The sequence below is a fragment of the Pimephales promelas genome, chromosome 2, assembly GCF_988280905.1.
Source record: "Pimephales promelas chromosome 2, fPimPro1.hap1.1, whole genome shotgun sequence".
NCBI lineage: Eukaryota > Metazoa > Chordata > Actinopteri > Cypriniformes > Leuciscidae > Pimephales > Pimephales promelas.
This window is the reverse complement of record NC_142770.1, coordinates 37,866,507-37,891,053: the sequence shown is the minus strand read 5'-3', so window position 1 is coordinate 37,891,053 and position 24,547 is coordinate 37,866,507. Positions and strand designations below refer to the sequence as shown.

General features: G+C 38.4%; 1 protein-coding gene across 1 annotated transcript; it reads left to right on the top strand.

Annotated features, from left to right (window-relative positions):
• Window positions 1-2,598: 2,598 nt before the first annotated feature.
• On the top strand, window positions 2,599-24,320 carry LOC148997336 (protein NLRC3-like). The gene is made up of 7 exons (XM_089119024.1): window positions 2,599-2,833; window positions 9,992-10,108; window positions 14,045-14,152; window positions 14,432-14,539; window positions 16,121-16,205; window positions 22,196-22,391; window positions 22,486-24,320. The coding sequence occupies exons 2-7, from the start codon at window positions 10,050-10,052 to the stop codon at window positions 24,318-24,320; spliced, it is 2,391 nt and encodes a 796-aa protein (XP_088975150.1). The 5' UTR covers window positions 2,599-2,833; window positions 9,992-10,049.
• Window positions 24,321-24,547: the final 227 nt, after the last annotated feature.

Sequence of the window (24,547 nt, the reverse complement as noted above, 5' to 3'; positions counted from 1 at the left end):
ATAGTTATTTCAACAAAAATACATCAAATGTGAAGCGTCACACAGGGAATTGTGGGAATGTCAATACACGTTTTTTTACTGTAAATTATACAATGAGTTGTTCTTTTTCACTTTCAAAAACTGTTAATTTAACGGTATTTTACAGTAAAATTACATTAAATGTACCATGAGATCTATCACAGTTATTTACCGTATGGAAACTTTCTGTTAACCAATTAACAGTCTTGCACTGTAGCATTTTTACAATCTTTCAGTCACGATTATTTTTGACAGTTGCAAAGTCAACAGATATAGGATTACATCAATTACAGTACAGTAATACAGTTTCGATTTCTTCCATTCCTCCTTGGTTATTTTCTCTCCCAAATGTTGACCTTATACAGCAGGAATTGAAAGATAATTTGGTACAACTTCCAACATGGTTTATAGTCCAGAATTATTTTAGGAACATTATCCAGAATCAGTGTTTTTATTTACAGATGGATCCAGAGATCCTGAAACATGATTTGCAGGTGCAGTAGTTTATATTCCAATGAGAGATTGTTATAAGAAAAGAGTAACCAATCAATTGTCAGTATATGCAACAGAAATGTTGGCAATATTACTGGCACTGCAGTGGATAGAGGAGAAGAAAACAAAAAATACTGTCATTGCATCGGATAGCTACTCATCGCTTGAAAGTATACGATCTGGCAGGTCATTAGTTAGGATGGATAGTGTCAATGAGATTCTGTAAAATACATAATATGAAAGTTTTGGGTATCTCTACACATTTTATTTGGGTTCTTGCTCATGTTGGTGTGAAAGGAAATGAGAAGGTGGACATTATGGCTAAACAAACTTTAAGACTAAAGCAAGTAGATTTTCAAGTTCCATTAAGCAGAAGCTAAACTACTCAAGAGCATATGCACAATCAGTATGGCAGGTATATTGGGATGACAATGAAACCGGTAGACATTTATATAATATTAAAAACAAGTTGGTGCTGGGAGAAGGGAGAGCAGGAATCGAAGAGAAGGAAGTGTAATAACTCGGATGAGAATCGGTCATACTGGACTTACACTATCTATATAAAATTGGGAAACACCCAACTGGGGAATATATACACTGCAGTAGCCAACAAGAAACAGTTGAGCATGTATTAATCCATTGTAGGAAATAATAAAATAATAATGAGAGATGTCATCTTTTTCAATCAATGAAGAAAGTAAAACATCATGACTTTACTTTACTTCATCAGGTCTATTAAGGGAAACAGATAGTAAGGTGTATGTTGAAAATATTATATTTGTGAAAGAAAGTAATTTATATAATAGACTATAGCGTTTTTTGTTAATTTGTTATGGTTTATTTTCAGTTTGTTTATTTGTTTTGATTGTTTTTTATGTTTTATTTATATTTTGTATTAAAGTAGATATCTTGATCCATATTCCATACCAGTTGGTGGCGGTAATGCACCAATAAGATAGGTTGCCAACTGTCAAGAAACATCAAAGAAGAAGAAGAAAACGAAAGTAACAACTGCTGGCACCTAAACCTGTCGCTCACTGGATTTGATTTCATCTCTGATTCAGAAAACATGTCAATTTAGCACAATGCCTACTTAACACTCGCGTAGTGATGGCCAAATGAAGCGTTTCGAAGCATTATTGCTCTCTGATACATGGTTAATTACTCGAAGCTTCATTCAGATATAAGTTGCAGCACCATCTCCTGGAGAAGTAAATAATGCAACAAAGCTGACAAACATATGTGTGTTAACGCCCCGTTTATGACGTGAGTTTTCCGAAGCGATCAAAGCTGAAACAGTGTTAGTGCTGTGAAACTAATTTATGTTGCTAATTTTACAGATACTGATGAATTTAATGTGTTCACTTTGACAATAAAACATTAAGCATGATGTGTATGTGTGTGTGTAATTAGACAAGGATATAAGATCAGACCAGCTTAAAAAAAAGTTGAACATCATCACAGAAATTCTAATGGTTTAGATTAAAATACCAATAGGAACCATTTGCTTTTACCATTAAAAACCATTAAATCCAATAGAATTTAGTAGGCTAATGGTTTCCATGACTAGAAACATTACTGAGTCTTTCCTGTGGTGGGATGCAGAACTCTATAACTTGTTAACTGGTGGGACTGATATTTTTGTATGTTGAAAAAGATGTGCTTGTGTTGAACTTGAATAATGTAGTAGAGGTTGTTTTTTTTTTTTTTTTTTTTTAAGTTTCTGTCTTTCTCCATATCATTCACTACATAGGCTATGTAAAAATATTTGTATGCAGAAATGTCAAAGACTAATCTTATTCGGGAAAATAAGTTTAAAGTGTTCCCATAGGGAACGACGTGTCTTTCTCGCTGGCTCCATCACAACACTAAAATAAACTCAATCCACTCTCAATAATACCGCCAAACCAAACACAGACTACTACAACCCACGGTGTTGCCATGATTTGGCTTCACTTTTATCAGAAATAGACCCGCCAGGTTTCAAACCTGTCAACATTGGATCGGGCTGTGCCAAAGCAGTCAGGCTGTTCACTTTCACTACAGGAGTGATTCAGTGTGTTTGCTTCAGACGGCATTTTCACGTGACTAGTGACGTAATGATTCAAGCTCCGCTGCCGCAGTGGTTCATTGCAAGGACCGTTCGAGTTGGAAGCAAGCTTCAGATGTAACCCTAATACACTCGCGGACATTTATGCGTTTAATCCACAATCCTTCATCGAGACCAGCAAGAGATTCTGGAGAACGACGCGCACGGACTGACAACAAGCGTTACTGAGTTTAAAATACTGATAAATTCTCTTCTTAGTGGACAAGACTGCAAGTAAGTTATTACATTCTCCATTACAGTCATATGTAATTATTAGGAACTTCATATTGTATATTAAGCGAGATTTAAATGTGAAGGTACAACTTACATGTGAATGTTAAAACGTCGCATGTTTTTTTTTAAGCTCATGAGAATAAAGCTTCAGTGTCACATCACTAGTGGACAACACTGCAAGTAATTTAATACATCCTCCATTACCTTTAATTTAAGGGTGCCCCACCCTGCTCCTGCCGATCGACTGTCCTGCACAGTTATCTCCAACCCTAATCAAACACAGCCGAAGCAACCAAGATCTTCATGATCACTTGAACAATAATGTGTGTTTGATTAGGGTTGGAGATGAACTGTGCAGGACAGTCGATTGGCAGGAGCAGGGTGGGGCACTCTAATGCATTAGCCAGGGCATCTGTCCATCAGATTTTAAACATGCTATTGTGTCTCCTTTGTTAAAACGGCCAAAGCTCTCTATGGACGACCCAAATAATTTTAGGCCAATTTCAAAAAAATTTTTTTTTCCGGAACGTGGATGACAAACAGATTTTATTTTTTGGTAAACAGTCAAATAGCAATACTTTAGGTAAACTACTAGCCTGTTCATGAGGTGAAAGATTGGTTGGCAGCTAATTATTTTTTTTTACTAAATGAAGAGAAAAGAGCAGAGGTTTCAGCTTTCGTCCCAAATTCCCACTTGGTGTCCACATGACTAAAAGTTAAGATACCTCCCTGTCAGTCACAATCTCTGAAAAGGTTAAAAGCCTTGGTTTTATTTTGGACTCGGAATTAAAAATGAATAAACAAATAAATTCTGTGGTTAAAACATTTTTTTTTTTCATTTAAAGCTCTTAGCAAAAACCAAACCATTTGTAGGCTATCTCAAATTGATTTTGAGAGAGCTACTGTATATGCGCAGTATGCGGTCGTTTTCTCTAGAATGGATTATTGTAATTCACTCACAACATATACAGAATGCTGCAGCCAGATTGAGTCAGCAAAAAAACCCGGATCATGTTACACCTTTATTGAGATCCTTAGAGTGGCTGCTATAGTCGAGTATAGAGTGCATTACAAGATCATTGTTTTAGTTTCGAAATCTTTTTTTGTAACATTTTTTAAAAAATTCAACGTAACAAAAAACTTGAAACGTAAAGGTGACAGAGTGTTCTCTAGAGCCGGTCATTTACTATGTAATAACCTCCCACACTCTCAGATCTGCAAAGTCGTTGGCCGTAAGTCGTTGTTAAAAACCCACTTATTAGAGGTAGCATGGGGGCCATGAAGTGCTTTTAGCCCTTTAGTGTGAAAGTGATACAGTATGTTGTTGCTTTCTTGTCTTATGCTCATATTCCATTGTTTGTTTGGATGTAATTGTATGTAATGTCTAAATTGTTTTATTCCACTGTTTGTGAAGCACCTTGGCCAACGTCCGTTGTATTATGTGTGCTATATAAATAAAATAAAATTTAAAAAAAGACAGTGTGGTGCCCCTGGGCACTTTACCTGAAAAGACCCCCTACTGTATATTCAAATATGTCAATTCAAAATGTACATCAATTAATTGACAGCGTCAATTCACGTTTGCCCAAAAGTAATAATACATCTATCAGGTTTCTTACCTTTACAGGCATGAAAACGGGTCAGGGGTAAAAAAGGTGAGAAGGTTATTAGCCCTCTAGGGGGGTCCGAGGGCATGAGCATGTAAATCACGACTCACAACTTTGTAGCGTTCCAGGCCAGTCACGCCAAACTACCTGAGCGCAAGGAATTGTGGGAGCTAGATGTAAACAAACCAACATGGTGGACCTTACGGGGCTTGTGTGCATTTATGGTAACACTTTATTTGAAGGGTTGTGCATAAGACTGACATGACACTGTCATAAACATGAAGGAGTCTTTATGAATGTTTATGACTGTTGTCATTAAGTGTCATTCGGTAAATAGTGACACTTTTATTGCAAAGTTGACATTGTTTAAAATGTCTTTGTTATGACAACTTGACATTAACCAAGAAATCATAACCTGTCACAAATATGTCATAACATGTCTAATTATCAAACTTAAAGAAGTTATTTAGCTTTGTGTTAACATTACATTACCCTGTCATGTGGTTGGTTTTAACTTTGGCCGTCATGACACCATTATAACTGTGACATGAATATTTACTCCAAATGTTTTTATTGGTTTTAAATGACAATACAAAATAACACATCATAAACAGTAGACAGTAACATATTGTCCATTATTTATCCCTTACATGATCTCCCTAGTCAATCCAATAGAAAAAAAAGAGGAAAAAGAGAAAAAAAATAGAATAAAAAGAAATAAGTAAAATAAAAATATAAAAAAAAATATTATAATAATAAAAAATTAAATGTTTCATGAATATTTTACTTGTCCTCAAGTAAAGTGGAACACATTGTACTAGTTATAAAGATGTCATTAAGGGTTATTACACTGTCAAATGCTTTAACAACAGTGTTATATTTCCCCTTACCTCAAGTAAAGTGGAACACGTTGGACTAGTTATAAAGATGTCAGGTTGACAGGTTATGACACATTTCTGTCTTTGTTAATGTCAAGTTGTCATAATCAAGACATTTTTGTCTTGGTTAATGTCAAGTTGTCATAACAAAGACATTTTAAACAATGTCAACTTTGCATTAAAAGTGTCATAATTTACCGAATGACACTTAATGACAAAAGTCATAAACATTCATAAAGACTCCTTCATGTTCATGACAAGTGTTACGTCATGTTTATGACAGTGTCATGTCAGTCTTATGCACACCCCTTCAAATAAAGTGTTACCGTAATAATTAGTCACCAAAGGTGCTTACTCTTTCTTTATTTGAGGGAAACGGAGGAGGAAAAACGGTGCTTAAAGGTGCTCTATGTAACATTTCTTATCAAATGAGTCATTTTTTTATTGCCTGTGTGTGAGGGGGTTGTAATCACACATTACAATGTCGGGTTTTTCTATTACCTCTGAAGGCCAATATTCATATTTATATGTGAGGTCTCCGGGTCAGATTTTCTGCGAAATCCATCGGATGTGACGTGCGTGCGTGCTCCCGAGCCTCTCTCCTTATACAGTCCATGCGAACTACGGCACTTCAGCTGACGACATGGATTCTGATAACACCCCAAAACGACCTACCTACCTACCACAACACACACTCCAATACAAACTCCAAATATAAAAAACTAAAAAAAAAAAAAGTTGTATCTGCTGAAGCTCATCTGGCCAAACGTGATTCTGATCAACTTGGATGAAAACATGGTTCAACATCGGCAGAGCTTTTGAATTATGGAGAGACCTCCGCTTTGTTTTAGGTCTAAAAACAGATCCTAAGTTGACTTTCCTCCTTTTGGACAGGTAAACTAACATTACTTCAAAGCATGTAAAATATATTGTGATTTTGTGCTTTAGTTGGCTCAAGTTAGATAGCATTAGTTCGCCGGCTAACGGCGACCAGTTGCTAACGTTATCTGATGTGAAATACTACAGTTGTAACGTTATGGCTTTACACATTACATAACCAGCTAAGTGTTGGTTCTGAAAGAAATTATGACTTGGTACAAAACAACGGTTTCGTAGCGTTAGGTTAGCTTTATTGTCATTGTACCGATATATTAGCCTGGATGCCAGCCCGAACTCCGCCCACAACATTTTTTGGTCGGGAAGTTCGGTCTGGACTCGATCCATTGAGGAGTAATTATGATCAGGCAAAAAATGATCGGGCCAATCAAATTGCCAGGGCGGGCTTTAAACGATGATGGACAGATGATCTGCAGGGACGTAATCATCACGTTATCAAAGAGCGCTTGTCGAAGATGACTGCAGCTGGAGAATTGAGATGTATAGATTCCGCTGTCGCGTCTTGTGAAAAATAAATCGACGGCGCATTTATTTTAATAGACGAACAGAAAACTGCAATTAAGGCATTTGTCGATCGGAAAGATATTTTTGGCGTCCTTCCTACATGATTGGGGAAAAGTGTAACTTATCAGCTGGCTCTGACGGTCGTTAAGAAGATGGGACGTAATGAAAAGCCTGTGGTCGTTGTGGTTTCTCCTTTGGTGGCACTCATGGAGAAGTAAGTAAAAGAAGCAACACTCGTTATTTAAAGGGTTAGTTCACCCAAAAATGAAAATTAAGTCATTAATTACTCACCCCCATGCTGTACCAACCCCGTAAGACCTTCGTTCGTCTTCGGAACACAAATGAAGATATTTTTGATTATTGAGAGCTGTTTAACTACCACATTGGCTGCCTAAGGGACTGCCTCTTGACGGCCCAGAAAGTCAATGAAGAAAATGTTTAAATATCCCATGTGACTACAGTGGCTCAACTATAAGTTTATCAAGCGACGAGAATACTTTTTGTGCGAAAAAACAAACAAAAATAACTAATTTATTCGACTATTCCTTTTCTTCCTTGTTGGCCTGAAACGAGACTTCCTTAGATTTCCACGACGCATGCGCGAGAATTGCGATCTCCTTCAACTACTTCAGTTCAGTTCTCGCGCATGCGTCGTGGAAATCTAAGGAAGTCTCGTTTCAGGCCAACAAGGAAGAAAAGGAATAGTCGAATAAACTCGTAATTTTTGTTTGTTTTTTCGCATAAAAAGTATTCTCGTCGCTTGATAAACATATAGTTGAGCCACTGTAGTCACATGGGATATTTAAACATTTTCTTCATTGACTTTCTGGGCCGTCAAGAGCCAGTCCCGGAAGTCTGTGTGGTAGTTAACTTATACAGCTCTCAAATTTAATCAAAAATATCTTCATTTGTGTTCCGAAGATGAACGAAGGTCTTACGGGGTTGGTACAGGATGGGGGTGAGTAATTAATGACTTAATTTTCATTTTTGGGTGAACTAACCCTTTAACTTCTAAAATAAATAAAGTAGGCTACGTTCTGCATTTGAAAACTGCGCTATGCAAAGGAGTTGACTTACTGCGTTGCTCTGATTGGTTGTAGGTCTACCGACTATCCAATTGAGTGCAGAGGTTTTTTTTTTCCTGGTTCGGTTACGACACGCCTCATAATCAAAGCCCTACGGAGGAGTTTCAGACTCATATTCTCTCTTGAATATGAGTATGACAAAGTCAGGCTACCGATATATAGTCATTTACACACTTGCACGCCGGAACATGACAGATAGTATGGATATTTTACATGTGATTGTAATTCATTTTCAGGCATTCTAAATATACGGTTGTATTTTTTGCAGTCACTGTAATGTTATCATGGTACGAGCACGGAGCAGTAGTTGAGCTGTCAAGCTGATTAAAGTAGTCTATTATTGTAACGTTGCAGTGGGAGTTTACATGAGTTTCCAGCATGTAGTGTGATGCTTTCGCCGTTGCGTTGAAAGTCTCCGTGTGGCCGGTAATGAATGCTCGCTCTTGAGATCGAGCACTCACACGAGCACGAGCGCTCTTGTTGCAATCTGAAACATCACCGCTAGAGGCCGCTAAAAATACATAGAGCACCTTGAAGGCAAGATAAAGCTGTTATACCTTTTGTTTTACTTTATTTGTATGTTAGGAAATGTATTTGGTATTAATTTATCCTTGCACTCAATGGACTGAAAACTAGTTATGTTATATTGTCCTAACGTGTATTCTCACCGTGTACCGCCTGCAGAAAAACTGCATCCGTAGGGGCTGCCGTTGTTGTTTTGTGGTTTGGCGGGCAATGTGACGTCAGCTCGCAACTGGGAGTACATGGATCTAGTACGAGTTCACGGGTGGGAAGTCACGGGTTTGACTGCCGTTCCAGTGCAATAATTGTATAAAATCTGAAAATTTAGTGAACCGCCCCCCCATTATTATTATTAAAAAAAAAAACAATTATTTAGTGGGGAACAAATAAGACAATAAGTGTAGCACTAAATCTGATAAAACGTTTTCTTGTAATAAGTTTAGCAGAACTGCTTCTTGCTTGATTTTGCGCAAGCAAAGGTGTCAACTACATCCCCACTTCCCCCCTAGTTGTTGTGAATGGTTGGTGCCGCTGGGCACTCGCCCAAGTGCCCTTATGGCTACTCCGAACAGAAGAAAAATCTGCCAGAAGTTACAATCTTTTGAAGTTAAAACATTAAGTTTTAATGAGAAAGGTTTATTGAAAACGAATATGTTTTTGAAAGTTTTCTCCAATTTCCTCTTCCTCAGCCGTGTCCTCTTCAGGCTGTTGTTTGTGTGATGTGAAATGGAAAGTATTTTTGAACTCAATCAGTTATTTTAGGGTCATTTGAAAGTAATGAAATTAACCATCATTGTGAACTTGAAGTAATGATTAAATGACAGACGATTCAACAATTAATAAAGATTGGGTAAATATGATTATAAAATGATATTATTTTGTAATAGAGAAAATAACAAATTGGGTTCAGTTTTCCAGCACAGTGTACATTTGAGTTCCCCAATGAATTAATATTTAGAGTCGGTTAAACTCATTAAACAATCAGAAATGATTAAAGGGTTAGTTCACCCAAAAATGAAAATTAAGTCATTAATTACTCATCCCCATGCTTCACCAACCCCGTAAGACCTTCGTTCGTCTTCGGAACACAAATGAAGATATTTTTGATTAATTCTGAGAGGTGGATCACTGCTACATAGGCTCCTAAGGGATTGAAACTTGACGGCCCAGAAAGTCATCGAAGAAAATGTTATTGTACATCGTACAAAATTTCATGTGACAACTAAAGTCGTTATTTTTGTTTGTTTTTTTCACACAAAAAGTATTCGCGTCGCTTGATAAACTTATAGTTGAGCCACTGTTGTCACATGGAATATTTAAACTTTTTCTTCATTGACTTTCTGGGCCGTCAAGTTTCAATCCCTTAGGAGCCTATGTAGCAGTGAATCCAGCTCTCAAATTTATAAAAAAAATATCTTCATTTTTGTTCCGAAGACGAACCAAGGTCTTATGGGTTTGGTACAGCATGGGGGTGAGTAATTAATGACTTAATTTTCATTTTTGGGTGAACTAACCCTTTAAGACCATTTGGTTATTTTCCATGGCAATATATTTGTTTGTAACTCACTTTATTTGATACATTGTTTTTACTCTTGCTGCTGTTGATGATAAGTCTTTATTCTTCAATAAGATGTTGTTGATGTGTGTAAATGTTGTGATTTGCAGGTGATGCTGAAGGATTGAGTGTTTTCTGATCAGTTTTCAGGGTCAGTTTAGCTGCAGTATGTCAGATGAAAGAGGAAAGGACTCTCTCTCTCAGATGAGTCTCTCAGATCAACACAGGTGAGACTGCGTCTGTTTTCACACTCTCACTTTAAACTCCACTGGACTTTGTGTTTCTCTGTCTATAACACAACTTTAAGCATTACTCTATATTTGCAAATACTTAAACCAACTTCAATTTTAACTTCTTAAATTAACATAAACGGACACCAGGCAGAAATCCTGTTTTTGTCAAACAGCGACCCCTAGAGTAACTGTGGAGTACTTGTTTTTAACTTTACTGTCGTAAATACCACTCATGGAGAGCGTGACGTGTTACATAGTATACAATAGTACATTGTGTTTAATTTGTCATTTAATGAGATCTAATATATGTTGTTAGTGGTGAGCATTTTCACGTTTATATCCCGTTTCACGTACATATCCCGAATATGGCGTACATATGGCGAAAACTAAAAATTTTCTTGACCGACCAAAATTTTCGACCGCCTCATTAGCCGGTTGATACCGGTTAACCGATTGGTTTAAAAATATGCGCGCGCACACACACACACACACACAGCCCCGGCGCCGTCCTTCCACTCATGTCACTTTTTTAAAATCCCCATACAGCGCGAAACACGAGTCCAGGGGGTCGCACACCGGACGAGAAGCTCGGCACCGCGTCGCGGAGAGACACATCTTTCAAATTCGAATACATTATTCTCTATGAGTGTACACACACCGGCGGCGCCAATCAGCGTCTGTCCGCGGCGCCCAGCAACAACTCAGGACCGTGTTCAAAATCCTTTTAGCACATTTACATAGTTTTATATAAAATTTTAATTATTTTTGTCTCACACCGTTGCTAATGTATTCTGACTGCACCCTATGCTCCAACATACATGTAGTTTTGCATTCATTTAAAGGGGGGGTTGACTGCTTTTTTTCTTTGCAGGATTGTATTTATGGGGTGCGATATAACATGTATTCGTGTCTTTTCTTTTTTTAAAAGTCTTATTTTTCATAAACTTCATCTTTATTGTCAGCCGCGCTCTCCTCTGTCCTCGAACGAGCGGTTCACTTTCTGAGTCTATGAAAACACTCCCTCAGAAACAGGCAGTGGGCTCAGATTGGTTAGTTTGGCCCGGTGTGTTGTGATTGGCTAAACTGTCGCTCACGTTGTCCGGAATGTTAACGCCCATTACCTTTATGGGCGAAATGGGAACGTCATGAGCTCCGGTCCAGATGTAAATATGTGTCGAACTGCAGTATCAATTTGAGGCATAATCAGACCGAGAAAGCGGCGATAAAGAGAGAACACAGAACCTCACCACACACCGCTCTTACTAAACGTTTCTGAATGATAATTTGCTACATTTTTTTTTTAACTTTATACACGTTTGTTTTACACAATAGCATCTGACTGGCAACAATAGCAACTGACTGGCAGTGGCTACTAATGTTAAACAGCGTTGGCATGTTTACGTTCTTGATCAAATCGAAAATAACGTCATAAAGCATATATACATGAAAAATACATATACAACATTAGTACTTATAGAAAATTCAGATCCATAATGTTTGTATGCGTTTGTCGTAGACACAAAATAGCATAGGCTAACTAGTAGTGGCTATAAAGCCAGCGCTGGCATTTGAAAAAAATAAAACACAAGGCTACGTCTGGAATTATACATGAAAATACATTTAAAATGATGAAGTCTTAGCCTACTTACAGGTTGTGGCGCAATGTGGCCCAACAACTGCTGTCTCTGGTTTTAAAGTCGGAACTGCTTCATGTTTTAGTAACAGTTTCTTGTTGAATCCGTTGTTGAACTCGTGGAGATTCTGGAAGCTGTCTTCCGTAAATGAGCAGCACAGAGAGCTAGATTACGATCGTCATTTTCAGGAACATAATCAAACATAAATTGTATCCATTGTTGAGGAAGTAGCATCCGTGGGAAGTTCGAATACAGAAGACCTGACAGCTGCGTGAACATCACATTCAACGAGTCGACGTGCCTCAGAAATATGCGCATGCCATTTTCTGCATATTCAGAGGGAGGGTTGATGCAAATGTGTAGGTTAGTGACGTACCATAACCCAGCTGTAGTCCCAATCCAGTCGTTTTTGTAGGCATTATCGTCTTTTAAAAATCAGCAAGTATAATTTATGCAACGATTGTATTTAATTGTACAGTACAATCAAAACATAGAACAGACATTATCTTCATTTCATGTCATTAAACAAAACAATATTGCTGGCCATACATACACTGATGAGAAAGTGCGCGTCCGGTGTGCGATACTGGAGTTGTCCTACGTGGCGCGACGCAGCACTTCTCGTCTGGTCACTCCGGTGTGCGACACGAACCCAAACGCTGTGACCTCGCGCCAAATGTTTTTATTTATTTATTTTTTTTATACCAACTACCGCCAACTTTGATCGGTTAACGTTGATATGGTCACCCAGACAGCAAACTGACATTGAATCAACGTGGAAACGACGTCTCTCATGACATTGAAACAACGTTGATTTGCTCATCGAATTAACGTTGAACCAACGTCAGACGCGGCATTCTTCAAAGCTAAATGAAAATCGAAAATTGGTTTGCTTTCATAACGTTGAAACAACGCGTTGATTTCAAGTTGATTTTCCGTTAGTTTTGAAAGAATGACGCGTCTGACGTTGGTTCAACGTTAATTCGATGAGCAAAACAATGTCAGATCAACGTTGTTTCGATGTCATATTTCCACGTTGATTCAATGTCAGTCTGCTATCTGGGCAACCATCGGTCAAACGGTCATCGGTTAACATCCCTAATCCCCATGAACTTTAATGGTCCAGAGGCAGAACTTTTGCCATGTGTGTCACAGCTTCTGGGTTCTAATCCTTACTAATAGTTTAGTTTCCTCATCAACACCGATTGTTTATTAGTGGCTGTATTTCAAGCAGGGACATGTTTTTTATGCATTGGGTTTTGTGATTTCACCGTAATGAGTCTCTCAGTCCCCGCAATGGATTGAGCACGCGTCGTCCGTTTGAAGACAGTGCACGTCACAACAGAACACTGAATCACTGAAACTGATCACAACGAGCACTCTGGTCACTTGATTTCGCCTCTTAACAAACAAACTAAATAAATGTTCTACTAGAGTTACCTGGAGATGTTTTATTTGCATTGGTACATATGGGGACATATATCACACCCGCACATTACGTCTATGTTCGTGTCTTACTCCTCGCTCGGTCAGTCTGCTATTTCCTCTTTCTCTGTTCCTCCGACAATGCTTTCCTAGCTTTCTATATCTTACATGCCGGCTCAGCCATGACGATAGTGTGACAAACTCGACCGTGTTCCTGGATATGTGCAGTGTTGCCGTAAAGAAATATTTTACATCGCGAGAGCTGATATCACGCGATACTTCCTGACGCTAAGGCCGGCGGCTCGCCGCACCGAAGTTGCAGGTGAGATTTTTCCGCTCACAGGCACCAGGGGGGGTCAAGACGCCCCCCATTCAACCCGAAAGAAGTCATATAACCATTTCAATAACTCTGAAGCTGTTAAATTAAGCTAAAATAACTGCATAGTCTCCTCTAATAACCTTCTAGATGCTGAATTAATCCAAATAAATTACTTTAGTTTTTAGATCATAAAATTATTGACAGACATTAGAAAACAACTGTACACTTAATTTAATTGAAGTATGTTAACAAAACTGTGTCGCACAGACATTTCTGCTTTCTATTCTGTCAATAAATAAAAACTTGAAATGTTCTCCTAAATTGAAGTATTTTTTAACATGTTTAATCTCACGCCTGTATATTAAAGAAATTGTTAAACTAACGTGAGCCAGTAAAATAAAATGATGGTTAACTATAAAACTGTATGTGTGTGTGTGTGTGTATGTGTTTCTGTGGAGGATTAGATAAAGACACAGATGTGTTTCAGACACAGTTGATCCTCCTTTACTAAAGTGTTTTCTCTCTCTCTCTCTCTGTTCTTTGTGTCATCAGTGTAAGATCAGGATCACATGTGTCCAGCTCTGTGTCTTTGAAGAGTGATCGCTCTAAAGATGGAGAATTACCAAACTTCAGTGAGAAAACACCATCATCTAATAAAAGGTAGTGTGTGTGTTTACATTACAATATAGGGTTGTATTATTTGTCCACAGTGGTGTGTGTGATTGAACTTGACTGTGTAAGGGGATTTATGAAACTCACTCCAGTAACACAGTCACACAGGCAGACACAAGCGGCATAAATTCAACATGGAAAATAAATCATGCAACTAAACATGTCCATCCATCCAACCGTAGTTATAAATGAAAAAATGCGCAGCTATACTGCATTTAATTACTATTTGCAACATTAAACCTTTTCAAATGTTCTTTGTGTCATCAGTGTAAGATCAGACTCACATGTGTCCAGCTCTGTGTCTCTGAAGAGTGATCAGTCTAAAGAAGGACTTCCACCATTCTTCAGTGAGAAAACACCATCATCTAATAAAAGGTATTTTGTGTTACTCATTTTTTGTCACACATTGACTGTGTTTAAAAGTTGGATCAGTGAATACCAATTAGGGGTGTAAATATTAATCGATTTGCATCGATGCATCGATTATACAGCCGACGATTCAATGCATCGATGCGTCCGCAAGAGAATCGATTAATGCGTTTATTTTGCCGCCTGTCTATTTTCAGCATCTGCTTCGACGTGTGCGTGCAACCTACTGCTAAGCTGCGGGTGGCGCTAACCTCATTATTGTTGTAATTCACACGCGTTATACGCTTCACGTTCACGGGGTGCATACACACATTGTTGAGTCTGACTTTAAAGAACAATGGAACCGTCACAGCGCGCTGAAACTGGGACCTCATTTAGCCTACTCCTGGTATTAAAATGCGATCTGTTTCCAGATAAGTTATCCGGATAATAAAAAAAACGCATGTTAATGCAAGGTGTAAATACGTTGTGATCGGATCTGCCTGACCACATCTGGAGGTAGTCTGGCTCGCATTGTGTTCGGATCTTTACTAGGTGTAAACGCAATCTGGTTGTTGAAACCACAAATGTATATTTTACTCCTCCCAAAAATGCTAAAAAATAAACGAGTGAGAGCGTGTTATATAGGCTATATGTCATGTTATAGTCAGATATGACGGCGCTACTGCGATACGCATCACCTCAGATGAGCGTCTGTTCATCAAGCCAACGTGCAAACATCACAAATAAAAGTGAAAGTAAGTCACAGACGCTTAACACACAATCATCTTCATGTAAAGAAACGAAATGATCTCTTACCAGGGCTGTTGCCACTCTCTTTTTGCTGTCTTTGATTTTGAAATTAGCTGAAGATCAATAAAATGCAGCTCATATCTGTTGCTTTTGGTGTCGTGCAATCCATTAAACCTGCATATAACGCGGGAGTTGAAGATCGGATTTATATCCATTTTGCATAAACACATTTATGTGGCCAGGCATAAATGGAATCGGTAAGATCAGAACACTTATTATCCGGATAACTGCAGGGTTGATGTATTTGAAATTTAGGCTGTAGAGGTCAGTCTTTGTTTGTTTGTTTTAACAGTGAATAGGCTAATTGGCCATAGTAGACCTGCACTGTAAGCATTAGACTTAATTATTTTTATTTTGTTCTAATTATAATTTATCTGATGCCACTTTATTGTAACTTTAGATGCAGTAACTGTTATATTTGCAGTGCTTTGAGCACAACATGCACACTGTGAATAGAATACTGTTTCGGTATTATCAATAAAAGGCAAAATATAAATTTTTTGTTGATTTATTTGAAACTTAATAGATATCATGGAAAAATATCGAGTATTAATCGAGTATTAAATTCGAGTATTAAAAAGTATCGCGGGGAATTTTGAAGTATCGAAAATAATCGAATCGTTGACTTAAGAAATCGGTATCATATCGAATCGTCATGCAGGCTCCGATTTACACCCCTAATACCAATCATGAAACATGTTTAGATCAAATATTTGTCAGAGTATTCACAGCTAATGCTTATTTCTCTTTCTGTAAAATATCAGTTAGTATTTTATTTCACTAATGTGATTTCAGGCTTCAATATGAGACATTAGACTCAGACTTTCAGACTCACAGGAACCACGAGAATTTCAAAGACAATCTTCTTGGGATCTTCCAGGTAAGAAAACACATTTTTATAAATGTTTAACATTTATAACAAACAAATATGTTATTGAACAAAGAAATTTAATTACATTTTTCTTCATATTCTTTTTTCCCTTTTAAACACATTTAAGCCCAACATTTTAGTATTTGAACTGGATTTTTTATATACGTGTAATATAATTATTGAATAGGGGTGTCACGATTCTCCAAATCCTCGATTCGATTAAGTTTTCGATTCTAAGGTCACGATTCGATTAGATTCTTGATTAAAAAAAAAATAATTTATTTAAATTTATAATTTTTTAATAGAACAACTGTAACAATTTAGCAGTTTCAATAGAGCTGCTAGAAAAATACTAAAATACTGTCAAAACATTAACTATTTACATTTCTATGGGCAGACAACAAATGTGATTTTTATATTTTCATGTTCTTCTCCACCGTTTTTTGAAAAATGGCTTATTCACATTCTTTCCTACACATCTGCCTAGGAAATCGCCTAGTGTTAATCTGCATCACCATTTGTACTCGTTGTGAATACGCAGGCCACAAGAAGTAATTACGTGGGTTTGTTTATTTTTTTTAATCACTTTTACTCAGCACATGCTAGCTGGCAACAAAGGATTCCATTCATCGTGCTAAGCTAAGATAGCGCCGACACTGTCAAACTAAAACAATGCATGCACTGAGACAAAAATGCATTTGCACACATATCTAAATGTAGGAAAGAATGAGAATAAGCCATATTTCATAAAACGGTGGACTGTTCCTTTAAGAAAATGAGAATGTCCACATTCTCTGGAGAGAGGGCTGCTCTTTGAGATGTCACAATGTCCCCTGCTGTTGAGAACACTCTCTCACTTCCCACACTTGTTGCTTGTACAGCAAGGTAACGTTTGGCAAGCTTGGACAAATTTGGGTACTGGTGCTCATTATCTTTCCACCATTTCAGTGGATTTGAATCCACAGAAATTTCTTTAACCATTTTGTATAGCTGAATCTCATCTTTCACAACATCAGGCCATGGTTTTGTTGCTGCTGATGATGCTGCTGCAGTGGAGGCTGTGCTGAAAAAAAAAATCACCAAACAGTTCACTGAGTGCTGTTCTCTTTGCTTGGGGGCTGCCTCTGCCGGTTGCTACAGTTTCTGGATCCTCTGCAGGGTTTTGACTGGACCCTTCTCCTGAGGCATGAGACTGAAATACAGTGCCCTCCACAAAAATTGGCACCCCTGTTTAAGATGTGGTCGAGGACTTCTAAAAATTCTCCCTTTTTTTAAACAACATAGAACCCAAAGGCAATAAAAGAGAAAAATCCAACCTTTTATTTAAGTACATTACTTTGGTGGTAAAAAACAAACAAAAAAACAAACAAAAAAAAACACTTGAAATCATGTGTCCCACAATTATTGGCACCCCTGATCCCCTTTCGGCAACAAGACAGCACTTAATCTCCTCCTATAACATTTCACAAGATTGGAGAACACAGAGAGAGGGATCTTTGACCATTCTTCTTTGCAAAATCTTTCTAGATCATCCAGTATCCTGGGCCCTCTCTTGTGCACTCTCCTCTTTAGCTCACCCCACAGGTTTTCGATTGGATTGAGGTCTGGGGACTGAGATGGCCATGGGAGGACCTTGAGTTTGTGACTGAACCATTTTTGTGTAGATTTTGCCACACGTTTTGGATCATTATCCTGCTGAAAGACCCAATGACGACCCATCTTCAGCTTTCTGGCAGAGGCCATCAGGTTTTTATTTAAAATGTCCTGGTAGTTCAAAGCGTTCATAATGCCATGCACCCTAACAAGGTCCCCAGGGCCTTTGGAAGAGAAACAGGCCCACAGCATCACAGATCCTCCACCATACTTCACGGTGGGCATGAGGTACTTTTCGGCATACACATCTTTTGTTTTACACCAGATCCACTTAGAGTGTTTGTTGCCAAAAAGCTCAATCTTAGTCTCATCCGACCAAAGCACACGATCCCAGATGAAGTCCCAGTGCCGCTTGGCAAACTCCAGACGTTTACGTTTGTCAGTGTTAGTGAGAAAAGGCTTTTTCCTAGCATGCCTCCCAAACATCTTGTTGGCATGTAGAGAGCGTCTGATGGTTGTTTTGGAGATTTTGTGACCCCAAGATGCCACTATTTGATGCAATTCTGTGACAGTGAGCTTAGGACTTTTTTTTACTTTTCTTAGCATCCTCCTCACAGTGCGTTGTGGCAAGATAAACTTGGGACCTCTTCCAGCCTTGTTTGTCACTTTTCCAGTTGTTTTAAACTTCTTAATGATTCCTCTAACTGTAGATACGGGCAAGTTAAGGTGGTTATTTTATTGTAGCCATTGCCTGACTTATGAAGGTCGACACACATCTGCCTTACTTGAATGGTGTGTTCTCTTGTCTTTGCCATGTTGACAAATGGGTAAGAGAATTAGGCCTCTGTGTCACGTCATATTTATACCCCGGGGAAAGAGGAAGTCATGAATTACTAATTAAAAGTTCCTAGATATCCTGACCAACTTTAGCAACTGCAGAAAAATATACGTATATATAAAAATAAATTACATTTTTCAGCGGAATTGTTAGGGGTGCCAATAATTGTGGGACACATGATTTCAAGTTTGTTTTTTGTTTTTCACCAAAGTAATGTACTTAAATAAAAGGTTGGATTTTTCTCTTTTTTGCATTTGGGTTCAATGTTGTTTAAAAAAAAGGGAGAATTTTTAGAAGTCCTCGACCACATCTTGTGGAGCTAGGGCACTGTATACAAAAACCAGTTGTTTAAGGCAGAAATTATATTTGAGTGTAACAACAACAATCAGAAAGGATATGGTGATTAGTCATATTGAAATATTATTTTCAATTAATATTATTATTAAATTTACAGAATTCTACTTTACAGAATAACATGGTTATTTCATCATAATCATCACATTAGCCTTAATGCATCACATACCTTTGCACACCCTTGAATGAGCGCGGATTTCTAATACATTTACTGTTTTTAACATCTGAGAAACTGAGAGGCGGCCAAAATCAGATTGTAAAATGGACTGACTTAAAGCTCTTTACGAACTAGACGTGAGATGCCGACTGACATATGTGCTTGCCTTGAATCACTGTCACATGCACAAGCTTAGAGCAATATTGTAAGTAACTAATACATTTTTACAGTCCCTCCAGAAAAACGCGATTATGCGAAGTCCGCATATTATGCGGGGGCCGCATTTTTTCAAATATGCCGCACTTTCGCCGCATAAATTGCCGATTTCCGTGCAAAATATGCGGGGTTTGCATAATTTCATAATCCTCGCATTTTCGTTGCAAAAAAAGTCACATGTATCTTAGCAGAAAGTTGAAAAATGTTGCGTTTGCTTCACACAAGAGCAGCCATTTCCCCCTGTTTCCATGGGAACGTTATGAAGTGACGCAATTACGCGACGCCAGACAGACTCACGGAAGCGATTGACATCTCGTATAACTGTCTGTCACACGTTCTACCATCACATCGTTACTTAATAAACAACATAAGATAAAATAAGTAGCATCAAACAGAAATTACCCGCACACATGGGTTCGAGGCGCACATATAACACTGCAGAGAGTTCAACAGGGAGCGCGCAGCTCTTAAAGGGGCCACACCTTATTTACACTCGTTACAGTCTGAAATAAAACAAGATGAAAAATTAAATATTCACAGCACTTTCTATGATGTAGTATGCTTGCTTATCAAAGGAAGTAATAAGAAATGACTCTTACATTAGCCTAGTGAGAACAGGATGTTGGGGGAATCACTTTTTTTCTCTTTTTCATCAAACTGCAATTTTTGCAAGTTCCCTCAATTTTTGCAAATTCCTGCAATTTCATCGCATAAAATTGTATAAATATCTCGCATATTCCATCGCATTTTTAAAGAAAACTGGCCGCGTAATCAATCAAATTTTGCCCGCAACAATCACAAAAAAACTCTGCGTTTTTCTGGAAGGACTGAATTATTATGGTAAATGTTATATATAAATCGCAAGTTTTTTCACAAATTTTTGGAAATTACCACCACAAAATCAGTCATTTTGATCGTAAAAATCACAAAAAAAAAAAATCGTGAAATCCTGGAGGGACTGTTTTTAACTAACAGAATAATAATGCATCACGATGCACATAGTTGACTGCTTGTATGTTGTGAGAAATGTGTGTGATCTGTGTTATGTACTTGTATACATGCTCTTAACTAATTGCCCCTTGTGAGATTAATAAAGTTGATAAAAAAGTAAAGTAAATAATCTCACTTTTAGTTACGTCTTAACTATTATTATATTTTGAAGGGCAAAAACATGAACTTTAACCATTGGCTTTCCTTTTTCAATCAGCTGTCAATTCAGCGCGAGGGCAGTAGCATATAGCCAGAGCCATGTATTGAGTACCTCAGCTCCACCCGCGTCCCACCTCTTTGCCCATTTTAATTTATCCGGTAGTGACGAGAGGTGACGCACTGCCAAGATGGCGATGGCCAGCCCCGCCCACTTTAGGCTTCAAAAACGCTCTTCAGAAACCTATGGGTGACGTCACGGATACTACGTCCATATTTTTTACAGTCTATGGTTCCAACTCACTCTTTCTCTCTCCCTTCCTTTCCACGACTATATGAATGTGTGTGTGTGTGTGAGTGCATTAGATATTAGTTTTATGTGTTTAGAATAGCTAATAAAGTCTTGTTGTTGCCTTGTTTTGTGCTTCCACATTTAATGTCTTGAACTGCAGATTTAAGCTACCTTGCTAATACATAGTGTTTCACTATAGATTGGATATTTATATCCGTTGCAAAGGTTATAATTACGGCCCGTTCAAATGAACTCTGAACGAGTCATTTGCTCGGCCCCATAGTGATTCAGTTAAGATTCATTGTAAATCAATGAATCATTCTTTTTAAGCTAAATTGGCCTTCCGGCCCCCCTTAAATACATTTTATGTATATTATTATTGTGTATTTGTAACAGAGGGTATCACCGTAGTTGTGAGATGCGTCCTTCTTGGGATTTTGTAGCGCGGTTCTAGCACACTAATTAAATGCCTAAAACCGTTTGTCCACCACCGAATAAGGTCGCATATCTGCGGCGATGAATACTCCTAAGGCGCTGGTAATGGCATTTGCACGAGTAGAGTTACTTGGAAGTTTAATTCCAAATGAAGACGGGAGAGTAGTTTGTGTTACAGTTGTTGGTTTGACCGATAAATTTACATTTGTGCTGCCTGCGGAGATGCGCAGCCATGTTAGTCGTGTTGCCAGTGGACGAATATGGGACACGCACATAGCAGAGCTTGCGAACTGTGGCTTTTTTGTCGACAACGCGAATGTTGTCAACATACCGCACTGCAAATCCAAAATACCTCCACACCAGCAACTTCAGAGAAACAGGAGGGTGTTCAAGTTCCGTTGATGGGTCTTTGATATCTGCAGTTGCCATGATGTATTAGTTAGTGGACTCGCAGCCTTTCAACACAGTGTTTTGTTTTCCATGCCGTGATGAGTCGTTCATCATGAATGAGTCATTCATCATAAACGATCCGTTCAATGCCTTTGTCACGCGACAAATGAACAAAAGACTCGGAAGGTAAAGTAATTATTTATGTTCCCTGTAAATTATTTTTCACTGCATTATGATTTCTTCTTAATGTTCGGGGAATTTGCCTGTTAAAAGTATAACATTTAAAAGCCCCTGAAATGACTAGAAAAAAGGTTAGTTAATTTTGATGAACGAGATTGATCAATAGAGTCAGTAAAATGATCCGAACTTTCCATCACGGGCGCGACATGTGGCGTGGCAGTATCGACGATGCCATTTTTTATTTCAATTTTTGAGATTGTGAATTAATTTTGATTGATTTCGATTTAATATCGAAATCGTGACACCCCTATTATTGAATAAATTGTGGTTACCAAATGTAGATTTACAATTTAGTTTAAATTGTGTTATTCTGTCTTTTCTATTACTTTTGTTTGTAGGATCTTGAGAGCAAAATAATCAGATTTCTGAAGAATGAGCTGGAGAAGTTAAAGAAAATATTACAACATGAGAACACACAACACTTTGTGAAGGACTTTAATGAGAACAGATCCAGTATCAAATCAGCAGCTCTTGATCTCACACTACATTACCTGAGAGAGATGAAGCAAGATGAAGCTGCTGATGCTCTAGAAGGCAAGAGACTCATCATCATCTGTCTGATTGTCTCTTATAAATGTAGGAGAGAAAATGAAGACTAAAACTATCTATTTTCTGTTCCTGTGTTTAGATGAGCTGTTCCTCATTCATCAGCTGAAATGTGGCCTAAAGAAGAAATATCAATGTGTGTTTGAAGGAATGTCGAAGCAAGGTGACTCCACACTCCTGAATAACATCTACACAGATCTCTACATCACTCAGGGTGGCAGTGAACAGGTCAATACTGAACATGAGGTGAGACAGATTGAAGTTGCTTCCAGACGTCATAAAGCACAAGAGATACAGGTTGAATGCACACATTTGTTTGAAGCGCCTGAACAAGACAAGGAGATCCGAACTGTACTGACAAAAGGAGTCGCTGGCATCGGGAAATCAGTCTCTGTGCAAAAGTTTGTTCTGGACTGGGCTGAAGGAAAAGAAAATCAAGATATCAGCTTCATATTTCCTCTTCCATTCAGAGAGATGAACTTAAAGGAGAAAGAAAAACTAAGTTTGATGGACCTTATAACTCAGTTTTTCACAGAGACAAAAGGACTGAACCTTACAAGAAGGAATCAGTTCAAAGTGCTGTTCATCCTTGATGGACTGGACGAATGTCGCCTTCCTCTGAAGTTTGATTGTAATGAGACGTGGCGTGATGTATCGTCACCAGCCTCTCTGGATGTTCTCCTAACGAACCTCATGAAGGGAAATCTGCTTCCTTCTGCTCTCGTCTGGATCACCAGCAGACCAGCAGCGGCCAGTAAGATTCCTCCTGACTGTATCGACCGGCTGACAGAGATACGAGGATTCAGCGACGCACAAAAGCAAGAGTACTTTAAAAAAAGATTCAAGGATGATATTCAAGCCAACACAATCATAGATCATGTTAAACAATCAAAGAGTCTCTTTATCATGTGCCACATCCCAGTCTTCTGCTGGATTTCAGCCACTGTTCTCCAGAACATTCTGGAGGAGAAGAGAAATAATGATGTGAGAAACACTCAGGCTGATGAGATCTCTAAAACACTGCAGGAATCAAACACTGAAGACACTCCCAAGACTCTGACACAAATGTACACACACTTTCTCCGCTTTCAGATCCAGCAGAGCCGCCGGAAATATGATGGAGAATACACACCAGATGTTTCCTGGGATAAAGACGCCATCCTTTCACTGGGGAAACTGGCATTTCATCAGCTGGAAAGAAACAACCTGATCTTCTATGACTCAGACCTGGAAGCCTGTGGTCTTGACGTCTATAAGGCATCAGTGTACTCAGGCATGTGTACCCAGATCTTTAAGGTGGAAACAGGGATCATTCTTGGTACCATGTACTGCTTTGTTCACTTGAGCATTCAAGAGTTTATTGCAGCCCTTTATGCACATCTGTTTCTAGACATCAACAAGACAAGTGTGTTTGATCATGAGTCTACAGAACAGGAAAACAGAAATGAAACCATGATTGATTTTCTCAAGACTGCAGTGGACAGGGCGCTGGAGAGTGACAATGGACACCTGGACCTTTTCCTTCGCTTCCTCCTCGGTCTGTCACTCCAGTCCAATCGACGACTCTTACGAGGTCGGTTGACACAGCGAGACGACACTGACCAGTGCAACGAGGAAATAGTTCAGTACATCAAGCAGAAATTAGAAGCTAATCTTCCTGCAGAGAGATCCATCAATCTGTTCTACTGTCTGAATGAACTGAACGACCAAACTCTGGTGAACGAGATTCAGACCCACCTTAGCAAAGGAAGTCTCTCATCTGGTGACCTTTCACCTGCCCAGTGGTCTGCTTTAGCCTTTGTGTTGTTGACATCAGAGGAAGAGCTGGAGGAGTTTGAGCTTCAGAAATTCAAGAAATCAGACGAGTGTCTCATCAGATTATCAGCAGTCATTAAAGCCTCCAGAAGAGCTCTGTAAGTCATTTAATATATTTTGTCATGTTTAGCTCTCATCTGAAAAATGCATTTATCCCTATAAACATGAAGCTATACCTTTAAAGCTGTTTGTGTGTGTGTGTGTGTGTGTGTGTGTGTGTGTGCGTGTGTGTGCGTGTGTGTGTGTGTGTGTGGAGACAGTTTATCACAACTTAATACAAAATATAAAATACCATATAAAATTGTTTGGATGTTTGTTTTGTATCATAT

What these genes read in the sequence shown, in the direction of transcription:
- LOC148997336 (XM_089119024.1), top strand. Translation starts at nt 10,050, where the DNA reads ATGTCAGATGAAAGAGGAAAGGACTCTCTCTCTCAGATGAGTCTCTCA. An exon ending in AGTCTCTCAGATCAACACAG is followed by an intron (nt 10,109 to 14,044) that starts GTGAGACTGCGT and finishes TTGTGTCATCAG; the next exon opens with TGTAAGATCAGGATCACATG. An exon ending in ATCTTCTTGGGATCTTCCAG is followed by an intron (nt 16,206 to 22,195) that starts GTAAGAAAACAC and finishes TTTTGTTTGTAG; the next exon opens with GATCTTGAGAGCAAAATAAT.